Consider the following 16,743-nt stretch of genomic DNA (forward strand, 5'->3'; position numbering starts at 1 on the left):
AGGGGGAGGAGGGAGAGGAGGAGGAGAAGGCGGCGCCTCCCAGCGCTTTCTCCAAATAAGTCCCGAAAAGGGGCACTTTCCAGCAGCTGTGGCCAGCGGTGCCGACGTCAGGCCCTCCCCCAGCGGTGCTGACGTCGGCGGTCCGGCCGGGTGACCTCATCGCCCCGACGGCAGCCGGCCCGGGGGGCGGGGAGAGGCGGGGGCGGCCCCCGCGCAGGCAAAGGCTTGGGGGGCCGGGGCGCGGCTGTGCAGCTCTCGCCGGAGCCGAGCCCAGCCGAGCGTCCGCCGCTGCCCGTGCGCCTCTGCGCCTCCGCGCCATGGCCGGCCTCAACTCCCTGGAGGCGGTGAAACGCAAGATCCAGGCCCTGCAGCAGCAGGCGGACGAGGCGGAAGACCGCGCGCAGGGCCTGCAGCGGGAGCTGGACGGCGAGCGCGAGCGGCGCGAGAAAGTGAGCGCCCCGGCCTCGGGCCCCGCGCCCGCAGCCTCCTCCCCCGCGCACCCTCCTTTCTTCCCGGCTTCCCGCGCTGCCCGCCCGCGCGCAGTCCTCGGGCCGCCTTTTTACGCCCTCGGACGCCGATCGCCGACCCACATCCCTGCGCCCGCAGCCAGGACCCCCTACTTCCTGCGCCGTCCTCCTTCTTGGGCCTGGGACAGGGGAGGGGGCGCCGCCTCCGGGTCGGGCGGGGCCGGCCAAGCGGGAAATGGGGGGATGGGGCGGAGGGGGTGAGCGATCTCCGGGTGGAGAAGTGGCGCGGCGGGAGGGGGCGTATCGTGCAGGCTCCGGCTTCGGGGCTGGCGCCGGGGTCCTGGGCCGAGGGGAACCCGCGACCGGACTTGTGGGGGGGAATGAGGATGGAAACGTGGAGCTTCCATTGTCTAGGGTTTGACCGGCCGACAGGGATTTCGATGGGGGTCCGGGGATCTGGGGAGGGGGTCGCACTTTCTCGCCTCTTTCGCGGCTTCCCGGCTTCTGCTTGCTTCCCTGACCGTTCCCAGGGGCGCGGCGGCGACGTGTCTGCTCCAGGCGGCAGGGGGGATGGGGGGTGGAGGAAGTTCAGCCCCAAGCCGCCCGCCTTTCTCCAGCTGATTCCTGCGGGAACCGGGGCGGCGGGACCCTGCCTCTCTCCAGAAGGCCCCGGGAACGCTGGCGCGGGGCCCTGAACCCACGATCGTTTGAGCGCCTGCTGTGCGCCTCCGCCGCGAGTCGCAGGGCCCGAGATAAACAATGGGTCTGAAAAAGGAGGGAGTTTCACCATCCCCTCTGCATCGTCCTGCTGGCTGTCCCTCGGGACAGATGGTGGCACCGCCAGGGGCTGGGGACAGATTTGGATTCTGGTCCCATATCATGCCACCCACAGGCTTCATGACTTGGTATTTGCTCTCTAGGAGCTGTTTTCCCATCTGCGAGTAGGACTGATAAGAATCCCGACCCCCCAGAGTAGCAGGGAGGGTCCCAGGAGTAAAATCTCAGGCGTGGAGCCTGGCGCTTTGTAAATGCTCAATTGTGTTGTTGTTTTTTGTTGTTTTGTTTTTGAGGCACTCTCACTCTGTCGCCCAGGCTGGAGTGCAGTGGTGCGATCTCGGCTCGCTGCAACCTCCACCCCCCGAGTTCAAGAGATTCTCCTGCTTCAGCCTCCCGAGTAGCTGGGATTACAGGCGCCCGCCACCACGCCCAGCTAATTTTTTTTTTTAATTTTGGATTTTTAGTAGAGACAGTGTCTCACCATGCTGGCCAGGCTGGTCTCGAACTCCTGACCTCGTGATCTGCCCACCTTGGCCTCCCAAAGTTCTGGGATTACAAGCGTGAGCCACGGCGCCCAGCCTCAATTGTGTTTTCTCTGCCCTGGGAAGAGCTCATAGACAAATGGAGGCAGGGGAGCTGACTCACTGATGGAGCGAGGTCTGCATTCCACGGGTTTTCTGTGCAGTTATGGGAGCATGACAGGGGAGGCTCCAAAATGGAGGTTAAGCAGGGTCTTATAGAATAAATAAGTTTGCTGGGACCAGAGACATGGGTGTGCACAGACTCATAGGCAAGAAAGTTGTATGGTGGGGGTGGGGGGCTGTGCGGATAGAGGTTGAAGCCCAAAAGCCCTGAAAGTTCAGTGTTGAGGCTCAGGGTGGGGACCCTAGAGAGGCAAAAGATGCCCAGCCAGATGGAATTGGTGGTGTGAATTGCCAGGTCTGGAAAGAGCCCAGATGGGGGCTGCAGCATGGGCCTTGGTTGAAGCCTCTAATCCTGTAAGGGCTGCTTTGGCCCGAGAGGCCTTAGAAACCCGGTGTAAGCCTCAATCGGTAGCCGGTCTGGCCTCTTTCTCACACTTAACCGACACAGCTCTTGCTCTGATCTCATCCCAAGTCATCTCGCTGGAGGACAATTAACTCGGCTTCAAAATGGCCCTCAGCCTGGAGCCAAGATTTAGGAGCAAGACCGTCTAGTTGGGAGGGAAGATGTTTTTGGAGAGTTGAAGACTTCTTGAAAAGGTTCGAAAAGTCCTTGAAAAAGCAAAGGATGCTTCTTTCGGTCTGGGAGAGGGAAAACCTCTCCCAGGGCAAAAGGAACTAAGACCAGGGGTGGGTTAAAAAAAAAAAAAAAAACCCTTTCACTCTTGTAGAATAAGCCAGGAGCCGGCGTGTGGTAGACTTCTGGGCCTGTTTCCCGACAGCTGGTTTCGTTTAGATTTTTGTGTGATTAACTGACATCTTCCTGTTCCTTTGCCACATGTATCTAGCAAGCCTCTTTTACCTTATAAGGGAAATCCTTTGTAGCGTGTGGAAGGCTTTGATTGCAGGAAGGGGTGGAACCCAAAATGACTCGGCCGTGACTAGCAGTTTTTCAAAAATACATATATATGTATGCATGTACAGATATGCGTGTATCTCCCAATTCCAGACAGCTGAAAATCTGCCAAAAGCGTTGTTTGCCAGGATTCAGAATTTCCCACATAAGGGCTACTCACTTCTTAAAAGACAACTCATGAATCAAGCACCTCTGTTTGATCTTTAAAATCAATTCCTCGACTGCTAATGGGTACACAGTTTTTTGTTTGTTTGTTTGTCTTTGGCGGGTTATGAAAATGTCCTGGAATTCGATAATGGTGTTGGTTGCAGAGTGTTTTTGCAACATCAGTTCCTGGCCCAGTTACTGAAGGTGGTAGGAGGAGTTAAGATCTAGGCAATTAAAAAGAATGAAAGGCACCCATTCATGGGAAGGCCTCAGTGACGTTTCTTAAGACAGTTTCATCAGTGGTTTTCACAATTCTCTGCACTTGGTGTTTCAGAGGACACTGCAATACAAAACACCTGTGGGAGTGCCCTCTTTCTGCTTCTAGGAATCTGAGGCTGAGAAACCTTCCTGACTCTATTTGTGTAGTTTTTCAGCCACGTTAGCCTCATTCTATTTTTTTTTCCCCCAGTATGAACTCAGGGCAGGAGAGGGAGTGGTTTCCTAATAATTTTTTTTTTTTTTTGAGACGGAATCTTGCTCTGTTACCCAGGCTGGAGTGCAGTGGCGCGATCTCGGCTCATTGCAACCTTCACCTCCCGGGTTCAAGCGATTCTCCTGCCTCAGCCTCCCAAGTAGCTGGGATTACAGGCGCCTGCCCCCACGCCCAACTAATTTTTTTGTATTTTTAGTAGAGATGCGGTTTCACCATGTTGGCCAGGCTGTTCTCGAACTCCTGACCTCATGTGATCCACCCGCCTCCGCCTCCCAAAGTGTTAGGATTACGGATGTGAGCCACCGCGCCCGGCCTTCCTAATAATTTTGATAGCCTTCCCCAGTTCAGGGATTCTTCATTTGTCCCGATAGGAAAAAGCTAGCGTGGCTTCCCTTTTCCTCTCGGTTGAGGCCCGTTTGACCCGTTCTCAATATTGCTTCCAAAGAGCGGGCATCGCTGGAAAACTTGCCTTGCCTCGTAGCCCTGGCAGGACCTAGGGGACAGGTTCTGACAAGGAAGAGCCCTGGGTGGGTCTTAAGAGGCCATTCATTTCTTACCAATTCTGAGTCACTGAATAAAACCACTTCCCCCAGTGGGGCCCCTCGGTTTCTTCACCTGCAAAATGGGTGCGATGTGTGAGGATGAAATTGCGGTAAAATAAAACCGTGGCAGTAAGAGATGCCTTTCTCTGGCACATCCCACCTGCTGGGCATAAGCGGCACCACCCTCTGGAGTTACAGCCTCAAGGCAGTCCAGTAACTAATCAGGCTTTGGGATGGAGAGGGCCAGGATGAGGAAGCAACCTTCCCAACACCACGTGGCTGTGAAAATGACAAAGCATGGTCGGGTGCAGTGGCTCACGCCTGTAATCCCAGTACTTTGGGAGACCAAGGCGGGTGGATCACGTGAGGCCAGGAGTTTGAGACCAGCCTGACCAACAAGACGAAACCCTGTCTCTACTAAAAATACAAAAAAATAGCCAGGCGTGGTGGTGTCCGTCTGTAATCCCAGCTACTCAGGAGGCTGAGGCAGAATTGCTTGAACCCGGGAGGTAGAAGTTGCAGCAAGCCGAGATCATGCCATTGCACTCCAGCCTTGGTGACGGCGCGAGACTCCATCTCAAAAAAAAAAATTAAAAAGAAAATGACAAAGCGGGGATTCCAGCCCAGCACTTTTTGGCCCTGGAGTTCCTGGTTTAATGCTTCCCATTGTGTACTTCCTTTCTTGTAGGTAAAAACACCTTGAAAAGCCAATAACACTATTGGGGTATGTCTTCCATGCCTGCAACCAAGTTTTCTTTCCCTTTCCATATCTTTTTGTCCTGCCATCTCTCAGCCAGGCGGATTGAAGGATGGAATTCCAACGAGGCTCCCCCGCCTCGTCCCACCTTGGTAATTGCATGGCCAACATTTAACTGAGGGCTCCATAGTCTTGCATTTATCTTGCCATTCAGGTGAATGGGAGCGGAACTCACAGGACACAATGAGCTGGGTCACTGATGGCCTTGCTTTCTAAGAATCTCACAGTGAGCCCTAGAACTCTCTACGTGGTAACACTGTGTGCCTTTTTCAGAGAAGAGCCTATCTTAGATCTTAGCCTAACGTTGGGTCTATTGTGTTGCTGGAGAGACCAGCACTGACATTCATCTCAAAGCACATGGTATGTTTGACTCCTATGTTGACTCAACTACCCATCTTGTACTGGGACACTCGCCTTTTTTTTTTTTTTTTGAGACGGAGTCTTGCTCTGTCACCAGGCTGGAGTGCAGTGGCGCGATCTCAGCTCACGGCAACCTCCGCCTCCCGCGTTCAAGCGATTCTTCTGCCTCAGCCTCCTGAGCATGTGGAACTACAGGCACGTGCCACCACACTCAGCTAATTTTTCTATTTTTAGTAGAGACAGGGTTTCACCATGTTGGCCAGGATGGTCTCGATCTCTTGACTTTGTGATACACCCACCTCGGCCTCCCAAAGTGCTGGGATTACAGGCGTGAGCCACCACGCTTGGCGATGCTCGTCTTTTGCTATGGAGTGGTAGATGTTTTTCCCAGACATTTTCCGGGAAGATCATACTGAAATTTTGGTATGAGTGTAAATTCCCTATGGCCTGGACTCCTGGGTGGGCTTTGACGGGGAAAATCAGGTTAACAGAGGGCAGGACATGGGGAGGCTCCCACTGGTGGCTGGCCTGATACTTCTTAACATGGCTGCACCTCCGACCTCACCAGGCTGAAGGTGATGTGGCCGCCCTCAACCGACGCATCCAGCTCGTTGAGGAGGAGTTGGACAGGGCTCAGGAACGACTGGCCACGGCCCTGCAGAAGCTGGAGGAGGCAGAAAAAGCTGCAGATGAGAGTGAGAGGTAAGGACGCTTTGAATCTGGTGGCATCCGTGTTTGCTTTTGGAAAATGGGGATCATGCTGCCGACCTCGCAGAGCTGGTGTGAAAGTAAACAAGGTCACAGGGACATGCACGTGTCCACAAAAAAGTGCATGACAGCACTTTGTAAACCATCACTCCATGGGTAGAGATGTTTATCCGTGGCCAGGCGCGGTGGCTCACGCCTGTAATCCCAGCACTTTGGGAGGCCAAGGCGGACGGATCACCTGAGGTTGGGAGTTCGAGACCAGCCTGGCCAACATGGTGAAACCCCGTCTTTCCTAAAAGTACAAAAAAAATAGCCTGCCATGGTGGCAGGCACCTGTAATCCCAGCTACTCAGGAGGCTGAGGCAAGAGAATCTCTTGAACCCAGGAGGCAGAGGCTGCAGTGAGCCGAGATTGTGCCATTGCACTCCAGCCTGGGCAACAAGAGCAAAACTCCATCTCAAAATAAAGTGAGGGGTGTTTATCCTTATGGTAACCATGAAAAGAAACTTTCGACAGACAGAAAGGCAAACAGAACGGGCAGATGTGAGACTGCAAGTATGACTGTCCATGGTGGTCAGTTTGCAAAGCACTGCTTCTCGTATTTTCTCTGAAAGCCACGGTGCCTCTTAGTGTTCTCTAGACACCAAATTTCAGGTAGGCCGGATGCAGTGATTCCTGCCTGTGCTCCCAGCACTTTGGGAGGCAGAGGCGGGCAAATCGCCTGAGCTCAGGAGTTCAAGACCAACTGGGGCAACCTGGTGAGACCCTGTCTCTACAAAAAATACAAAAATTAGCCGGGTGTGGTGGTGCACGCCTGTACTCCTGGCTACTCAAGAGGCTGAGGTGGGAGGATCACTTGACCCCAAGAGTTTGAAGCTGCAGTGAAGCAAGATTGTGCCACTGCACTCCAGCCTCAGTGACAGATGAGATTCTGTCTCAAAAAAAAAAAAAAAAAGCAGAGTACTGTGGAGAGGAGGAAAGGAAACTTGGGATGCACAGGTGATTGTTAGCACAGCTGTCAGGCTTTAGGCTTTTGGACGGTGACAGCTATTTCAGGGACAGTTGCAAACCAGCATGGTTAATGTACTTGCAACTGACCATGCACCAGGTGCCGTGGCTCACACCTGTAATCCCAGCACTTTGCGATGACGAGGCGGGTGGATCACCTGAGGTCAGGTGTTTGAGACCAGACTGGCCAACATGGTGAAACCCCTTCTCTATTAAAAATACACAAATTAGCTGGGCGTGGTGGTGGGCACCTGTAATCCCAACTACTCGGGAGGCTAAGGCAAGATCCCCCAGCTTGAACCCAGGAGGCAGAGGGTGCAGTGAGCCAAGATCGCACCACTGCACTCCAGCCTGGGCGACAGAGTGAGACTCCGTCTCAAAAAGAAACTGACCACGTTCTTCACCCCCCCGCCCGTGGTATCTGCTGCATCCCAGCCACCAGTAGGGTGCCTTCTCCTCGGTAGCCAGATCATTCTCCGGCACGCCTTGGCACAGGCTCTCTGGAAGACTGAGGGTAGATTGTGTAATTCACAGAAGCAGCAGTCTCTGTGTGGTGGAAAAGGAGTTCCTTGTGTGGCAATGGTGTGGGCCCGACCAGTGATCATCGCGTCTGCCCCTCATTCACACCGGAGTTCTCACTTGAGCCAGCCACCATGCTTTTGCAGTATAAACACACCTCCCAAAGATTCATTTCTTTTTTTTTTTTTTTTTTTTTTTTTTGAGACAGGGTCTTACTCTATCACCCAGCCTGGAATGTAGTGGTGCAATCACAGCTCACTGCAGCCTCGACCTCCTGGGCTCAAGCGATCCTCCCACCACGGCCTCCAGAGTTCCAGAGTAAAGCTGGGACTACAGGCGCATGCCATCATGCCCAGCTGATTTTTTTTTGAGACAGAGTCTCGCTCTGTCGCCCAGGCTGGAGTGCAGTGGCGTGATCTCAGCTCACTGCAAGCTTCACCTCCTGGGTTCACGACATTCTCCTGCCTCAGCCTCCCAAGTAGCTGGGACTACAGGTGCCCGCCACCACACCTGGCTAATTTTTTTGTATTTTTAGTAGAGACAGGGTTTCACCGTGTTAGCCACGATGTTCTCGAGCTCCTGACCTTGTGATCCACCTGCCTTGGCCTCCCAAAGTGCTGGGATTACAGGCACGCCCAGCTAATTTAAGATGCATTTCTGATTGTGCTGTTGTGGCCACTAACCAGAGATTAGAAACCAGCTAAGGAATCTTGGAGATCGCATGTCGCCCAAGCTGGAAATTTCTTCCCAAGTAGTGGAACAGCCAGGGCAGAGGGAACAGACACTACTGCAGACTCTGCTTCAGCCACTGAATCAAGGGAGAGAGTGGCAGCTCGGGCAGCCACGGGGCATTGGAAGGACCCAGTCACGAGAGCTCCTGGCTGTGCCTGTGGCCTGGGTTAGCTGCTGTTCACAGTCAGACCAGCCTGGCTGGATGCTGACGTTGAGGGCTCCCATATTGGCAAACCAAGGGAGGCTGCGAAGGCCAGTCTCTTGTTTGCACCATGTCCCCAGAGGCCTTTGGTGACACCCCTGTTAAAGACTGCTGTGTCTCAGTAGAAAGAATTCTATACTTGAAGCTTGGGGATCTAGAGTCAGCTTCTTCCACTGGCACTTTCTATGGAGCCTTAGGCAAGTCACTTTGATCTCTTGGGTGCTACAAGGGGTTTTGGGGCAATAAATAACCCAGAGAGCTTGCTCACATGCTGAGGGTGAGACCTCGTACAGGTGGGGGAGGGTGTTTTGAGACTTAGCTGAGAACGGGTGACACCCCACGTGAACATATTTATTGGACAGCAAGAAGCATATGGTCTCTGTGCTGGGTGGGAATGATACATATCAATGACACATTATCCCAGGCTGGCCTCTTCTTTTCTTTTCTTGTTTTAAATACACAAGGTCTTGGCAGGGTGCGGTGGCTCACGCCTGTAATCCCAGCCCTTTGGGAGGTGGGCGGATCGCTTCAGCCCAGGAGTTTGAGACCAGCCTGGGCAACATAGTGAGACCCCATCTCTACAAAAAAATATTAAAAATTAGCCAGGCATGGTAGTGCATGCTGGTAGTCCCAGCCACTCAAGGGACTGAGGTGGGAGAATCACCTGATCCCAGGAAGCCAAGGTTGCAGTGAGCTATGATTACACCACTACATTCCAGCCTGGACAACAGAGTGAGAACCTGTCTCAAGAAATAGATAAATAAATACACAACGTCTTGCTCTGTCACCCAGGCTGGAGTGCAGTGGTGCAATCACGACTCACCGCAGCCTTGAACTCCTGGGCTCAAGTGATCCTCCTACCTGAGCAACATAGCAAAACCCCCACCTCCACAAAAAAATTTTTTTTAGTTTAGCTGGGTGCAGTGGTGCACACCTATAGTCCCAGCTACTCAGGAGGCCGAGGCAACAGGATCGCTTGAGCCTGAGAGGACAAGGCTGCCGTGAGCTCTCAGGGCACCACTGCACTCCAACCTGGGCAACAGAGTGAGACACCATCTCTCAAAACAAAAGAAAAAGAAAGGGGGCACAGACTCTGGAGTCAGACTGCCAAGGGCTGAGCCTCAGCTCTACCACTTACCAGCTCTGTAACCTTAAGTTACTTACCCTCTCTCTATGCCTTAGTTTCTTCATTTGTAAAATGTGGATAATTTACCTGCTCCATAGGGCACTTGTGAAAGTGAAGGCACTTAGAAAAGTGCCTGGTAGTAAAGATGAAGGGAGGCTGGGCGTGATGGCTCACACCTGTAATCCCAGCACTCTGGGAGGCCAAGGCAGGCAGATCACTTGAGGTCAGGAGTTCCAGACCAGCCTGGCCAACATGGCGAAACCCCCTCTCTACTAAAAATATAAAAGTTAGCCGGTCATGGTGGTGCATGCCTATAGTCCTGGCTACGCTGGAGGCTGAGACAGGAGAATCGCTTGAATCCAGGAGGTGGAGGCTGCAGTGAGCTGAGATCACACTACTGCACTCCAGCCTGGGTGACAGAGCGAGACTCCATCTCAAAAAAAAAAAAAAAACAAGATGAAGGAAATGAAGGAAATGTGTGCACAGAGTTCCATCTTTGCAGTGTGTTACAGTGCTCAGTAGATTCAGAGACTCATTTAGATGAGAGATAGGACTAGGGGTGGTGTCTCACGCAATTAGCCAGACATGGTGACGGGTGCCTGTAATTCCAGCTACTCAGGAGGCTGAGGCAGGAGAATCGCTTGAACCCGGGAGGTGGAGGTTGCAGTGAGCTGAGATCGTGCCACTGCACTCTAGCCTGGATGACACAGCGAGACTCCGTCTGAAAGAAAAGATAGATAAGAGGTGGGTGGAGGGGTGTGAGTGAACGGCCGTCCTGATGAGATTGCTCCTTGCAGAGGAATGAAGGTGATAGAAAACCGGGCCATGAAGGATGAGGAGAAGATGGAGATTCAGGAGATGCAGCTCAAAGAGGCCAAGCACATTGCGGAAGAGGCTGACCGCAAATACGAGGAGGTGAGTGGGGCTGGCAGATGGCGCAGCAGCAGGAAGTGGGAGGAAATGCATCAGCTGAGATAGGGAGGACGCCGGGGCCAACGAAAGGAAGCTCTCGGTTAGGTCAGCTGTCCTCCTGCGTGAACATATGTTTGTCCAGAGACAACCACTTGGCTAGGAAACTATCTCCCACGATGCCAGAAAGTGCTGCGGACGCTTGTCTAACGTAATGGGAAAACCGAATGATCAGCTCACTTGTGTCGTTAGCTGGGAGTTTTGGCACAGTTGGGCAAAAATGGAGGATTGTGGTCCCAAGCCATGGAGTTTCAGACCATGCAAGCTCAGGCCCTCCTTTGCCTCCCTCGATGGCTCGGCTCTTCCCTCCCGCCTCTTGTCTGCCTCGCTCCTCAGGCCTGAGGAAGAGAATCAGGATTTCCTCCAGGCCCCAGAATGGCTCTTTCAGTTGAAGCGCCAGCAAAAGGCCAGGTGCGGTGGCTCATACCTGTAACCCCAGCACTTCGACCGAGGCGGGAGGATCACTGACTGAGGCCAGGAGTTTGAGACCAGCCTGGGCAACATAGTGAGACCCCATTTCTAAAAATAATAATAATAATAATTAGCTGGGTGTGGTGGCATGCACCTGTAGTCCCAGCTACTTGGGAGGCTGAGGCAGGAGGATCGCTTGAACCCGGGAAGTCAAGGCTGCAGTGAGCTCTGACCACGCCACTGCACTCCAGTGCAGTGCTTAGAGACAGAGCAAGACCCTGTGTCAAAAACATAAAAGGGCTGGGCATGGTGGCTCACGCCGGTAATCCCAGCACTTTGGGAGGCCAAGGCAGGCAGATCACCTGAGGTCAGGAGTTCATGACCAGCCTGGCCAACGTGGTGAAACCCTGTCTCTACAAAAAATACAAAAATTAGCCGGGCATGGTGGTGCATGCCTGTAAGCCCAGCTGTTTGGAAGGCTGAGACAGGAGATTCACTTGAACCCAGGAGGCGGAGGTTGCAGTGAGTCAAGGTTGAGCCACTGCATTTCAGCCTGGGTGATGGAGCGAGACTCTGTCTCAAAAGAATAAAAAAATAAAAAAGAGGCCAGGTGTGGTGGCTCATGCCTATAATCCCAGCACTCTGGGAGGCCGAGGTAGGTGGATCAGGAGGTCAGGAATTCGAGACCAGCCTGGCCAATACGGTGAAACCCCGTCTCGACTGAAAATACAAAAATTAGCTGGGCATGGTGGCACGCGCCTGTAGTCCCAGCTACTTGGAAGGCTGAGGCAGGAGAATCGCTTGAACCCAGGAGGTGGAGGTTGCAGTGAGCCGAGATTGTGCCACTGCACTCCAGCCTGGGCAACAGAGGGAGACTCCGTCCCCCCGCAAAAAAAAGAAACACCAGAAAAACCCATGTTGCAGCTGGTCTAGGGGTCTGGGTGGGGCATCATTGGGGGCTGTCTGCAGTGGGTGGGAGAGGACACGGCTGGTGGGGATCGGGCTCAGTTGGGCCTTTCTGTCTCTGCAGGTAGCTCGTAAGCTGGTCATCCTGGAGGGTGAGCTGGAGAGGGCAGAGGAGCGTGCGGAGGTGTCTGAACTGTGAGTGGCAGAACAGGACTGAGCGAGGCTGGCTCGATTCCTGGGGCGGAGTGGGAGGGAGCTGGCTGTGTTGGGAATTGGCCCTGACCGGGGCCTCTGCTCAAGTGGACGGGTGTCAGAGGCTCATGGCTCATCCTTTCTTTTGGCTTCTGTGACAAAGAGGTGGTGACTTGTTCTTACTGCCATGGGAAGCACTGCCCACTTGTTGACCCTTTCTGCAAAGATATGAGGAAATAGGAGTGAGACAGGAGGCAGCAGGGAAGCCCAGAAGTCCCATTTTCCCAGAGAGGATATCTCAGGGGGCTGTGCCATCTTAACAGAACACTGACCTGCTCCAGAAGGCAGGCTCCCCCGGTCAGTATGTAAATGCTTTGCTCCTGTCAGTGTTTTGCCGTGACACATTCCTGGCGGGAAGGTGAGAAGCTTAACCAGAATCCCACAAGCAAGCACCGAAAAACAAAACACCTGTCCTCTTGGCCCCGGGTGAGGAATTCAGCCCCACAGAGCATCCGGGAGTGCTGAGAGAGATCTGGTTTCACAAATCCACTCCGGGCTTCCTTCCCGGAGTGTCCCCTGCAAACTCCCATTGCTCTCTGCCCGCCTTCTGCCCTCGGTCCCATTCTTACACCTTCCGGAGTCGGCCTCATCAATCATAGATTTCACAAGTCCTTGCAGCCTTACCCTTGGCAAAAGACCAGGAGTGTTTTCCAAGCCCTCCAAATACTCTTCGGGCGCACCTCGCCTCTGCCTGGTATGATAAGGCTTTGATAAGCCCATAGTATCGCACTGCAGAAAAATCCATTAACATTTTCTCTCCACATTCCTTCTGCCCCCCACACCGCCCCCCCACCACCGGGGGAGCTGTGTAGGTTTCTCCTTTTGAAAATTTATTGTAGGGGCGATTGCTATTATTGCCGGCTGTAAGGGAAGATAACACACAAAAATCCTTTGTCTTTGTGCAGAAAATGTGGTGACCTGGAAGAAGAACTCAAGAATGTTACTAACAATCTGAAATCTCTGGAGGCTGCATCTGAAAAGGTAGGTGGTTGGCTTGAGCTGGAGGGTGGCTTGCTGGACTTTGTTCTTTTCTTCTCCCGAGGGATGCAGGAGCCTGTCAGGTTATGGGGAATCTGCCCTTTATTTAACGGTAGCGTTGGTGCCTGGCAGCCAGGGTTTTTCCCCTACAGAAAGAGCTGGATTTCTCCTGCACACTCTTGAGTCCTCTTCCATGGGGTCTGAGCACCATCTTTGATCTCCATCTCAGGAGGAGAGAGATAGAACATGAGGCTCTTCTTAGCGAGATCTGAGCATAGTCGTATAAATAAATACAGAGCCTCCCTCTCACCTGATTCCCCTGGTTCCTCCAGAAATACCATCTCAAAGGTATAGCAATGATCAGAGGTGGAATTGGGCTTTTTAGTTGGAAACAGCGCCCAAAGCAGTCGCTACGTGGCAGCTACATCGGGAACAAAGGGCACAATTCCATGGCCAAACCCCACTGAATTTCCCAGCCTCTTCCTCATTCTTGCTCCTGCTTTTGCAGTTTCACAGACATTCTTTGTTCTCCCATCACCTCCACCCCCCCTTTTTTTTTTTTTTTTTGAGACAGAGCTTCGCTCTGTTGCCCAGGCTGGAATTCAGTGGCATGATCATAGTTCATTGCAGCCTTGAACTCCCAGGCTCAAGCGATCCTCCCACCTCAGCCACCACCTGCTATTCACTCAACTGGGTGTGGCTTTCCTTTTGCTTGATAAACCCCTATTCAGCCTTTTTTTTTTTTTCTTTTTTTTTGAGACAGGGTCTCACTCTGTCACCCAGGCTGGAGTGAAGTGGCGTGATCTCAGCTCACTGCAGCCTTCGACTCCCAAGTTCAAGCAATTCTCCCACCTCAGCCTCCCGATTACACAATAATTTTTATAATTTTTGGTAGAGATGAGGTTTCACCACATTGGCCAGGCTGGTCTCGAACTCCTGATCTCAAGTGATCTGCCCGCCTCGCCCTCCCAAAGTGCTGGGATTACAGGCATAACCCACTGCACCTGGCCTAGAGATGAGATCTTGCTCTGTTGCCTAGGCTGGAGTGTAGTGGCGTGATCATAGCTCACTGCAGGCCCCAAACTCCTGGGCTTAAATAATCCTATCACCTCAGCTTCCTGAGTAGCTAGGACTTGCAGGCATGTGCCACTACTCCGAAACTGTATTTTTTTTTTTTTTTAATAGAGCACAGTCTATGTTGCCCAGGCTGGTCTTAAACTCCTGGCCTCAAGTGATCCTCCCACCTCAGCCTCCCAAAGTGCTGGGATTACAGGCGTGGGCCACCGTGCCCGACTAATTTTTCTAGTTTTTGGTAGAGACGAGGTTTCATCATGTTGGCCAGGCTGGTCTTGAACTCCTGGCCTCAAGTGATCCTCCCACCTCGGCCTCCCAAAGTGCTGGGATTACAGGCGTGGGCTGCCGAGCCTGGCCTCCTGTTCATCCTTTGAGCTTCTGCTTAAACATCACTTCTGAGAAGCCTTCTCTGATTTCTCATCTAGGTTAGGTATTTCTCTGCTGTGTAGCCCTGTCTATACTTTTGCTGGCATTATGATTTCTTACATTTTTTATAGTTACTCCATTAATTGCATGCCTTCCTTGCTAGATTGTAAGTTGTAAGGACAGGAACCATGTCGTCTTGTTCAGAGTTGTGTCCCTAGTACTAGCATTGTGCCTGGCATATATCTGTAGTGTGTGTGTGTAATTTTTTTTTTTTTTTTTTTTAGTAGAGACGGTGTTTCACCATGTTGCCCAGGCTGATCTCAAACTCCTGGCCTCGAGTGATCCACCTGCCTCTGTCTCCCATATGTGCCAGCCCTGGCATATATCTGATACTAGGATGTGTAAGGAATGAATGCAGTCGGTGTGTGTGTGCCAGACACTGCCCCGGGCCAGGGGGATAGATGTAACACCACTAATACGGCAGCTGCTTTGTTTTGTTTTGTTTTGAGATGGAGCCTTGCTCTGTCGCCCAGGCTGGAGTGCAGAGGCACGATCTCAGCTCACTGCAACCTCCACCTCCTAGGCTCAAGCAATTCTCCTGCCTCAGCCTCCTGAGTAACTGGGAATACAGGCGCACACACCACGCCCAGCTAATTTTTGTATTTTTAGTAGAGACGGGGTTTCACCATGTTGGCCAGGCTGGTCTCAAACTCCTGACCTCAAGTGATCCACCCACCTCGGCCTCCCAAAGGGCTGGGATTACAGGCGTGAGCCACTGTGCCCAGCCTGGCATCTGCTCTTGAAGAGCTCAGAGTCGAGTCTAGTGGAAGGGATTGACAAAGTCACAGAGTGCTTTGGGCATACAATAGAGGGACCTTGGTAGATTGTGAACGGTGTCACCAAGGAGGCGACATTTAAAACAGCTGTAGGTCCAGCACGGTGGCTCATGCCTGTAATCCCAGCACTTTAGGAAGCCGAGGCGGGAGGATCGCTGGAGCTCAGAAGTTCGAGACCAGCCTGGGCAACATGGAGAGATCCCATCTCTACCAAAAATACAAAAACTAGCTGGGCATGGTGGCTCATGCTTGTGATCCCAGCTACTTGGGAGGCTGAGGTGAGAGGATCACTTGAGCCTGGAGGGCGGAGGTTGCATTGAGCCAAGATTGCCCCACTGCACTCCAGAGTCAGGCTTCAGTCATGACTTGATCACTTAATAGCCATGTGACCCTAGGCAAAATAATAACTTCACCTTTCTGTGACCCTTTCCTCCCCTATAAAATGGGATTACAGATACCAGGCTGTGATGCCATTAACTATGTCTGGCCCATGGTAAGCAGCTAATAAGTGTTAGTTATTATTGGGAGGCCGAGGCAGGCGGATCACCTGAGGTCAGGAGTTCGAGAGCAGCCTGGCTGGCCATCGTAGCGAAACCCCATCTCTGCTAAAAATAACAAAAATTAGCTGGGCATGGTGGTGGGCGCCTGTAGGCCCAGCTACTTGGGAGGCTGAGTCAGGGGAATTGCTTCAGCCTGGGAGGCAGAAGTCGCAAGTCACAGTGAGCCGAGATCGTACCACTGCACTCCAGCCTGGGCGACAGAGCAAGATTCTGTCTGAAAAAAAAAAGAAAAGTATAATTTCTGATGGGTCATCCTGGGGAGGGGAACATTCCATGCTAAGGGGTGCATTCATGGACAGGGACTGGGACTCAGGAGTCTACAGATTATGATCAGGGAGTGCCTGTCACCCTGGGGAAGGTGGTGGAGAATGGGGTTGGAAATACAGAGGGGGCCTTGAGTAACACAGATTCCCAGTTATCTCCCTTTCTTCGCCATACTTTTTATCTCAAGTTATCAGTTTAGGCCTTCTGATCAATACCATCCTACAGGACTCTCCCCCACATCCTCCACATTTCACACATATTTCTTCTGCTGGGGAAAGGTGCCTGCCTCTACTCTGCCTACTTTTTTTTTTTTTTTTTTTGAGATGGAGTCTCACTCCATCGCCCCAGGCTGGAGTGCGGTGGCGCCATCTGGCCTCACTACAGCCTCCACCTCCTGGGTTTAAGCAATTCTCATGCCTTAGCCTCCTGAGTAGCTGAGATTACAGGCACCCACCACCACACCTGGCTAATTTTTGTATTTTTAGTAAAGACAGGGTTTCGCCATGTTGGCCAGGCTGGTCTCGAACTCCTGACCTCAAGCGATCCACCCGCCTTGGCCTCCCAGAGTACTGGGATTACAGGCGTGAGCCACCGTGCCTGGCCTGCTTACTTCTTTTTATGCTTCTTCCTCCTTTTTTTTTGAGATGGGGTCCTGCCCTGTTGCCCAGGCTAGAGTGTAGTGGTCCAATCAGAGCTCTCTGCAGCCTTGAATTCCAGGGTTCAAGCCATCTT

General features: G+C 52.7%; 1 protein-coding gene across 11 annotated transcripts in view; it reads left to right on the forward strand.

Moving 5' to 3' along the window:
• TPM4 (tropomyosin 4) overlaps positions 1–16,743 on the forward strand; it is a 36,702-nt gene that overhangs the window by 9,939 nt on the left and 10,020 nt on the right. For 4 of the 11 annotated variants that reach the window (XM_063599980.1, XM_003813564.6, XM_008966097.5 and 1 more), the window contains 4 exons: positions 5,669–5,802; positions 10,193–10,310; positions 11,806–11,876; positions 12,839–12,914. In XM_063599980.1, the coding sequence (XP_063456050.1) occupies positions 5,669–5,802; positions 10,193–10,310; positions 11,806–11,876; positions 12,839–12,914 (399 nt within the window). The other 7 variants (XM_034946516.3, XM_055103769.2, XM_008966098.5 and 4 more) reach the window with 7 other exon arrangements.

The sequence above is a fragment of the Pan paniscus genome, chromosome 20 (genome assembly GCF_029289425.2).
Source record: "Pan paniscus chromosome 20, NHGRI_mPanPan1-v2.0_pri, whole genome shotgun sequence".
Classification (NCBI taxonomy): Eukaryota; Metazoa; Chordata; class Mammalia; order Primates; family Hominidae; genus Pan; species Pan paniscus.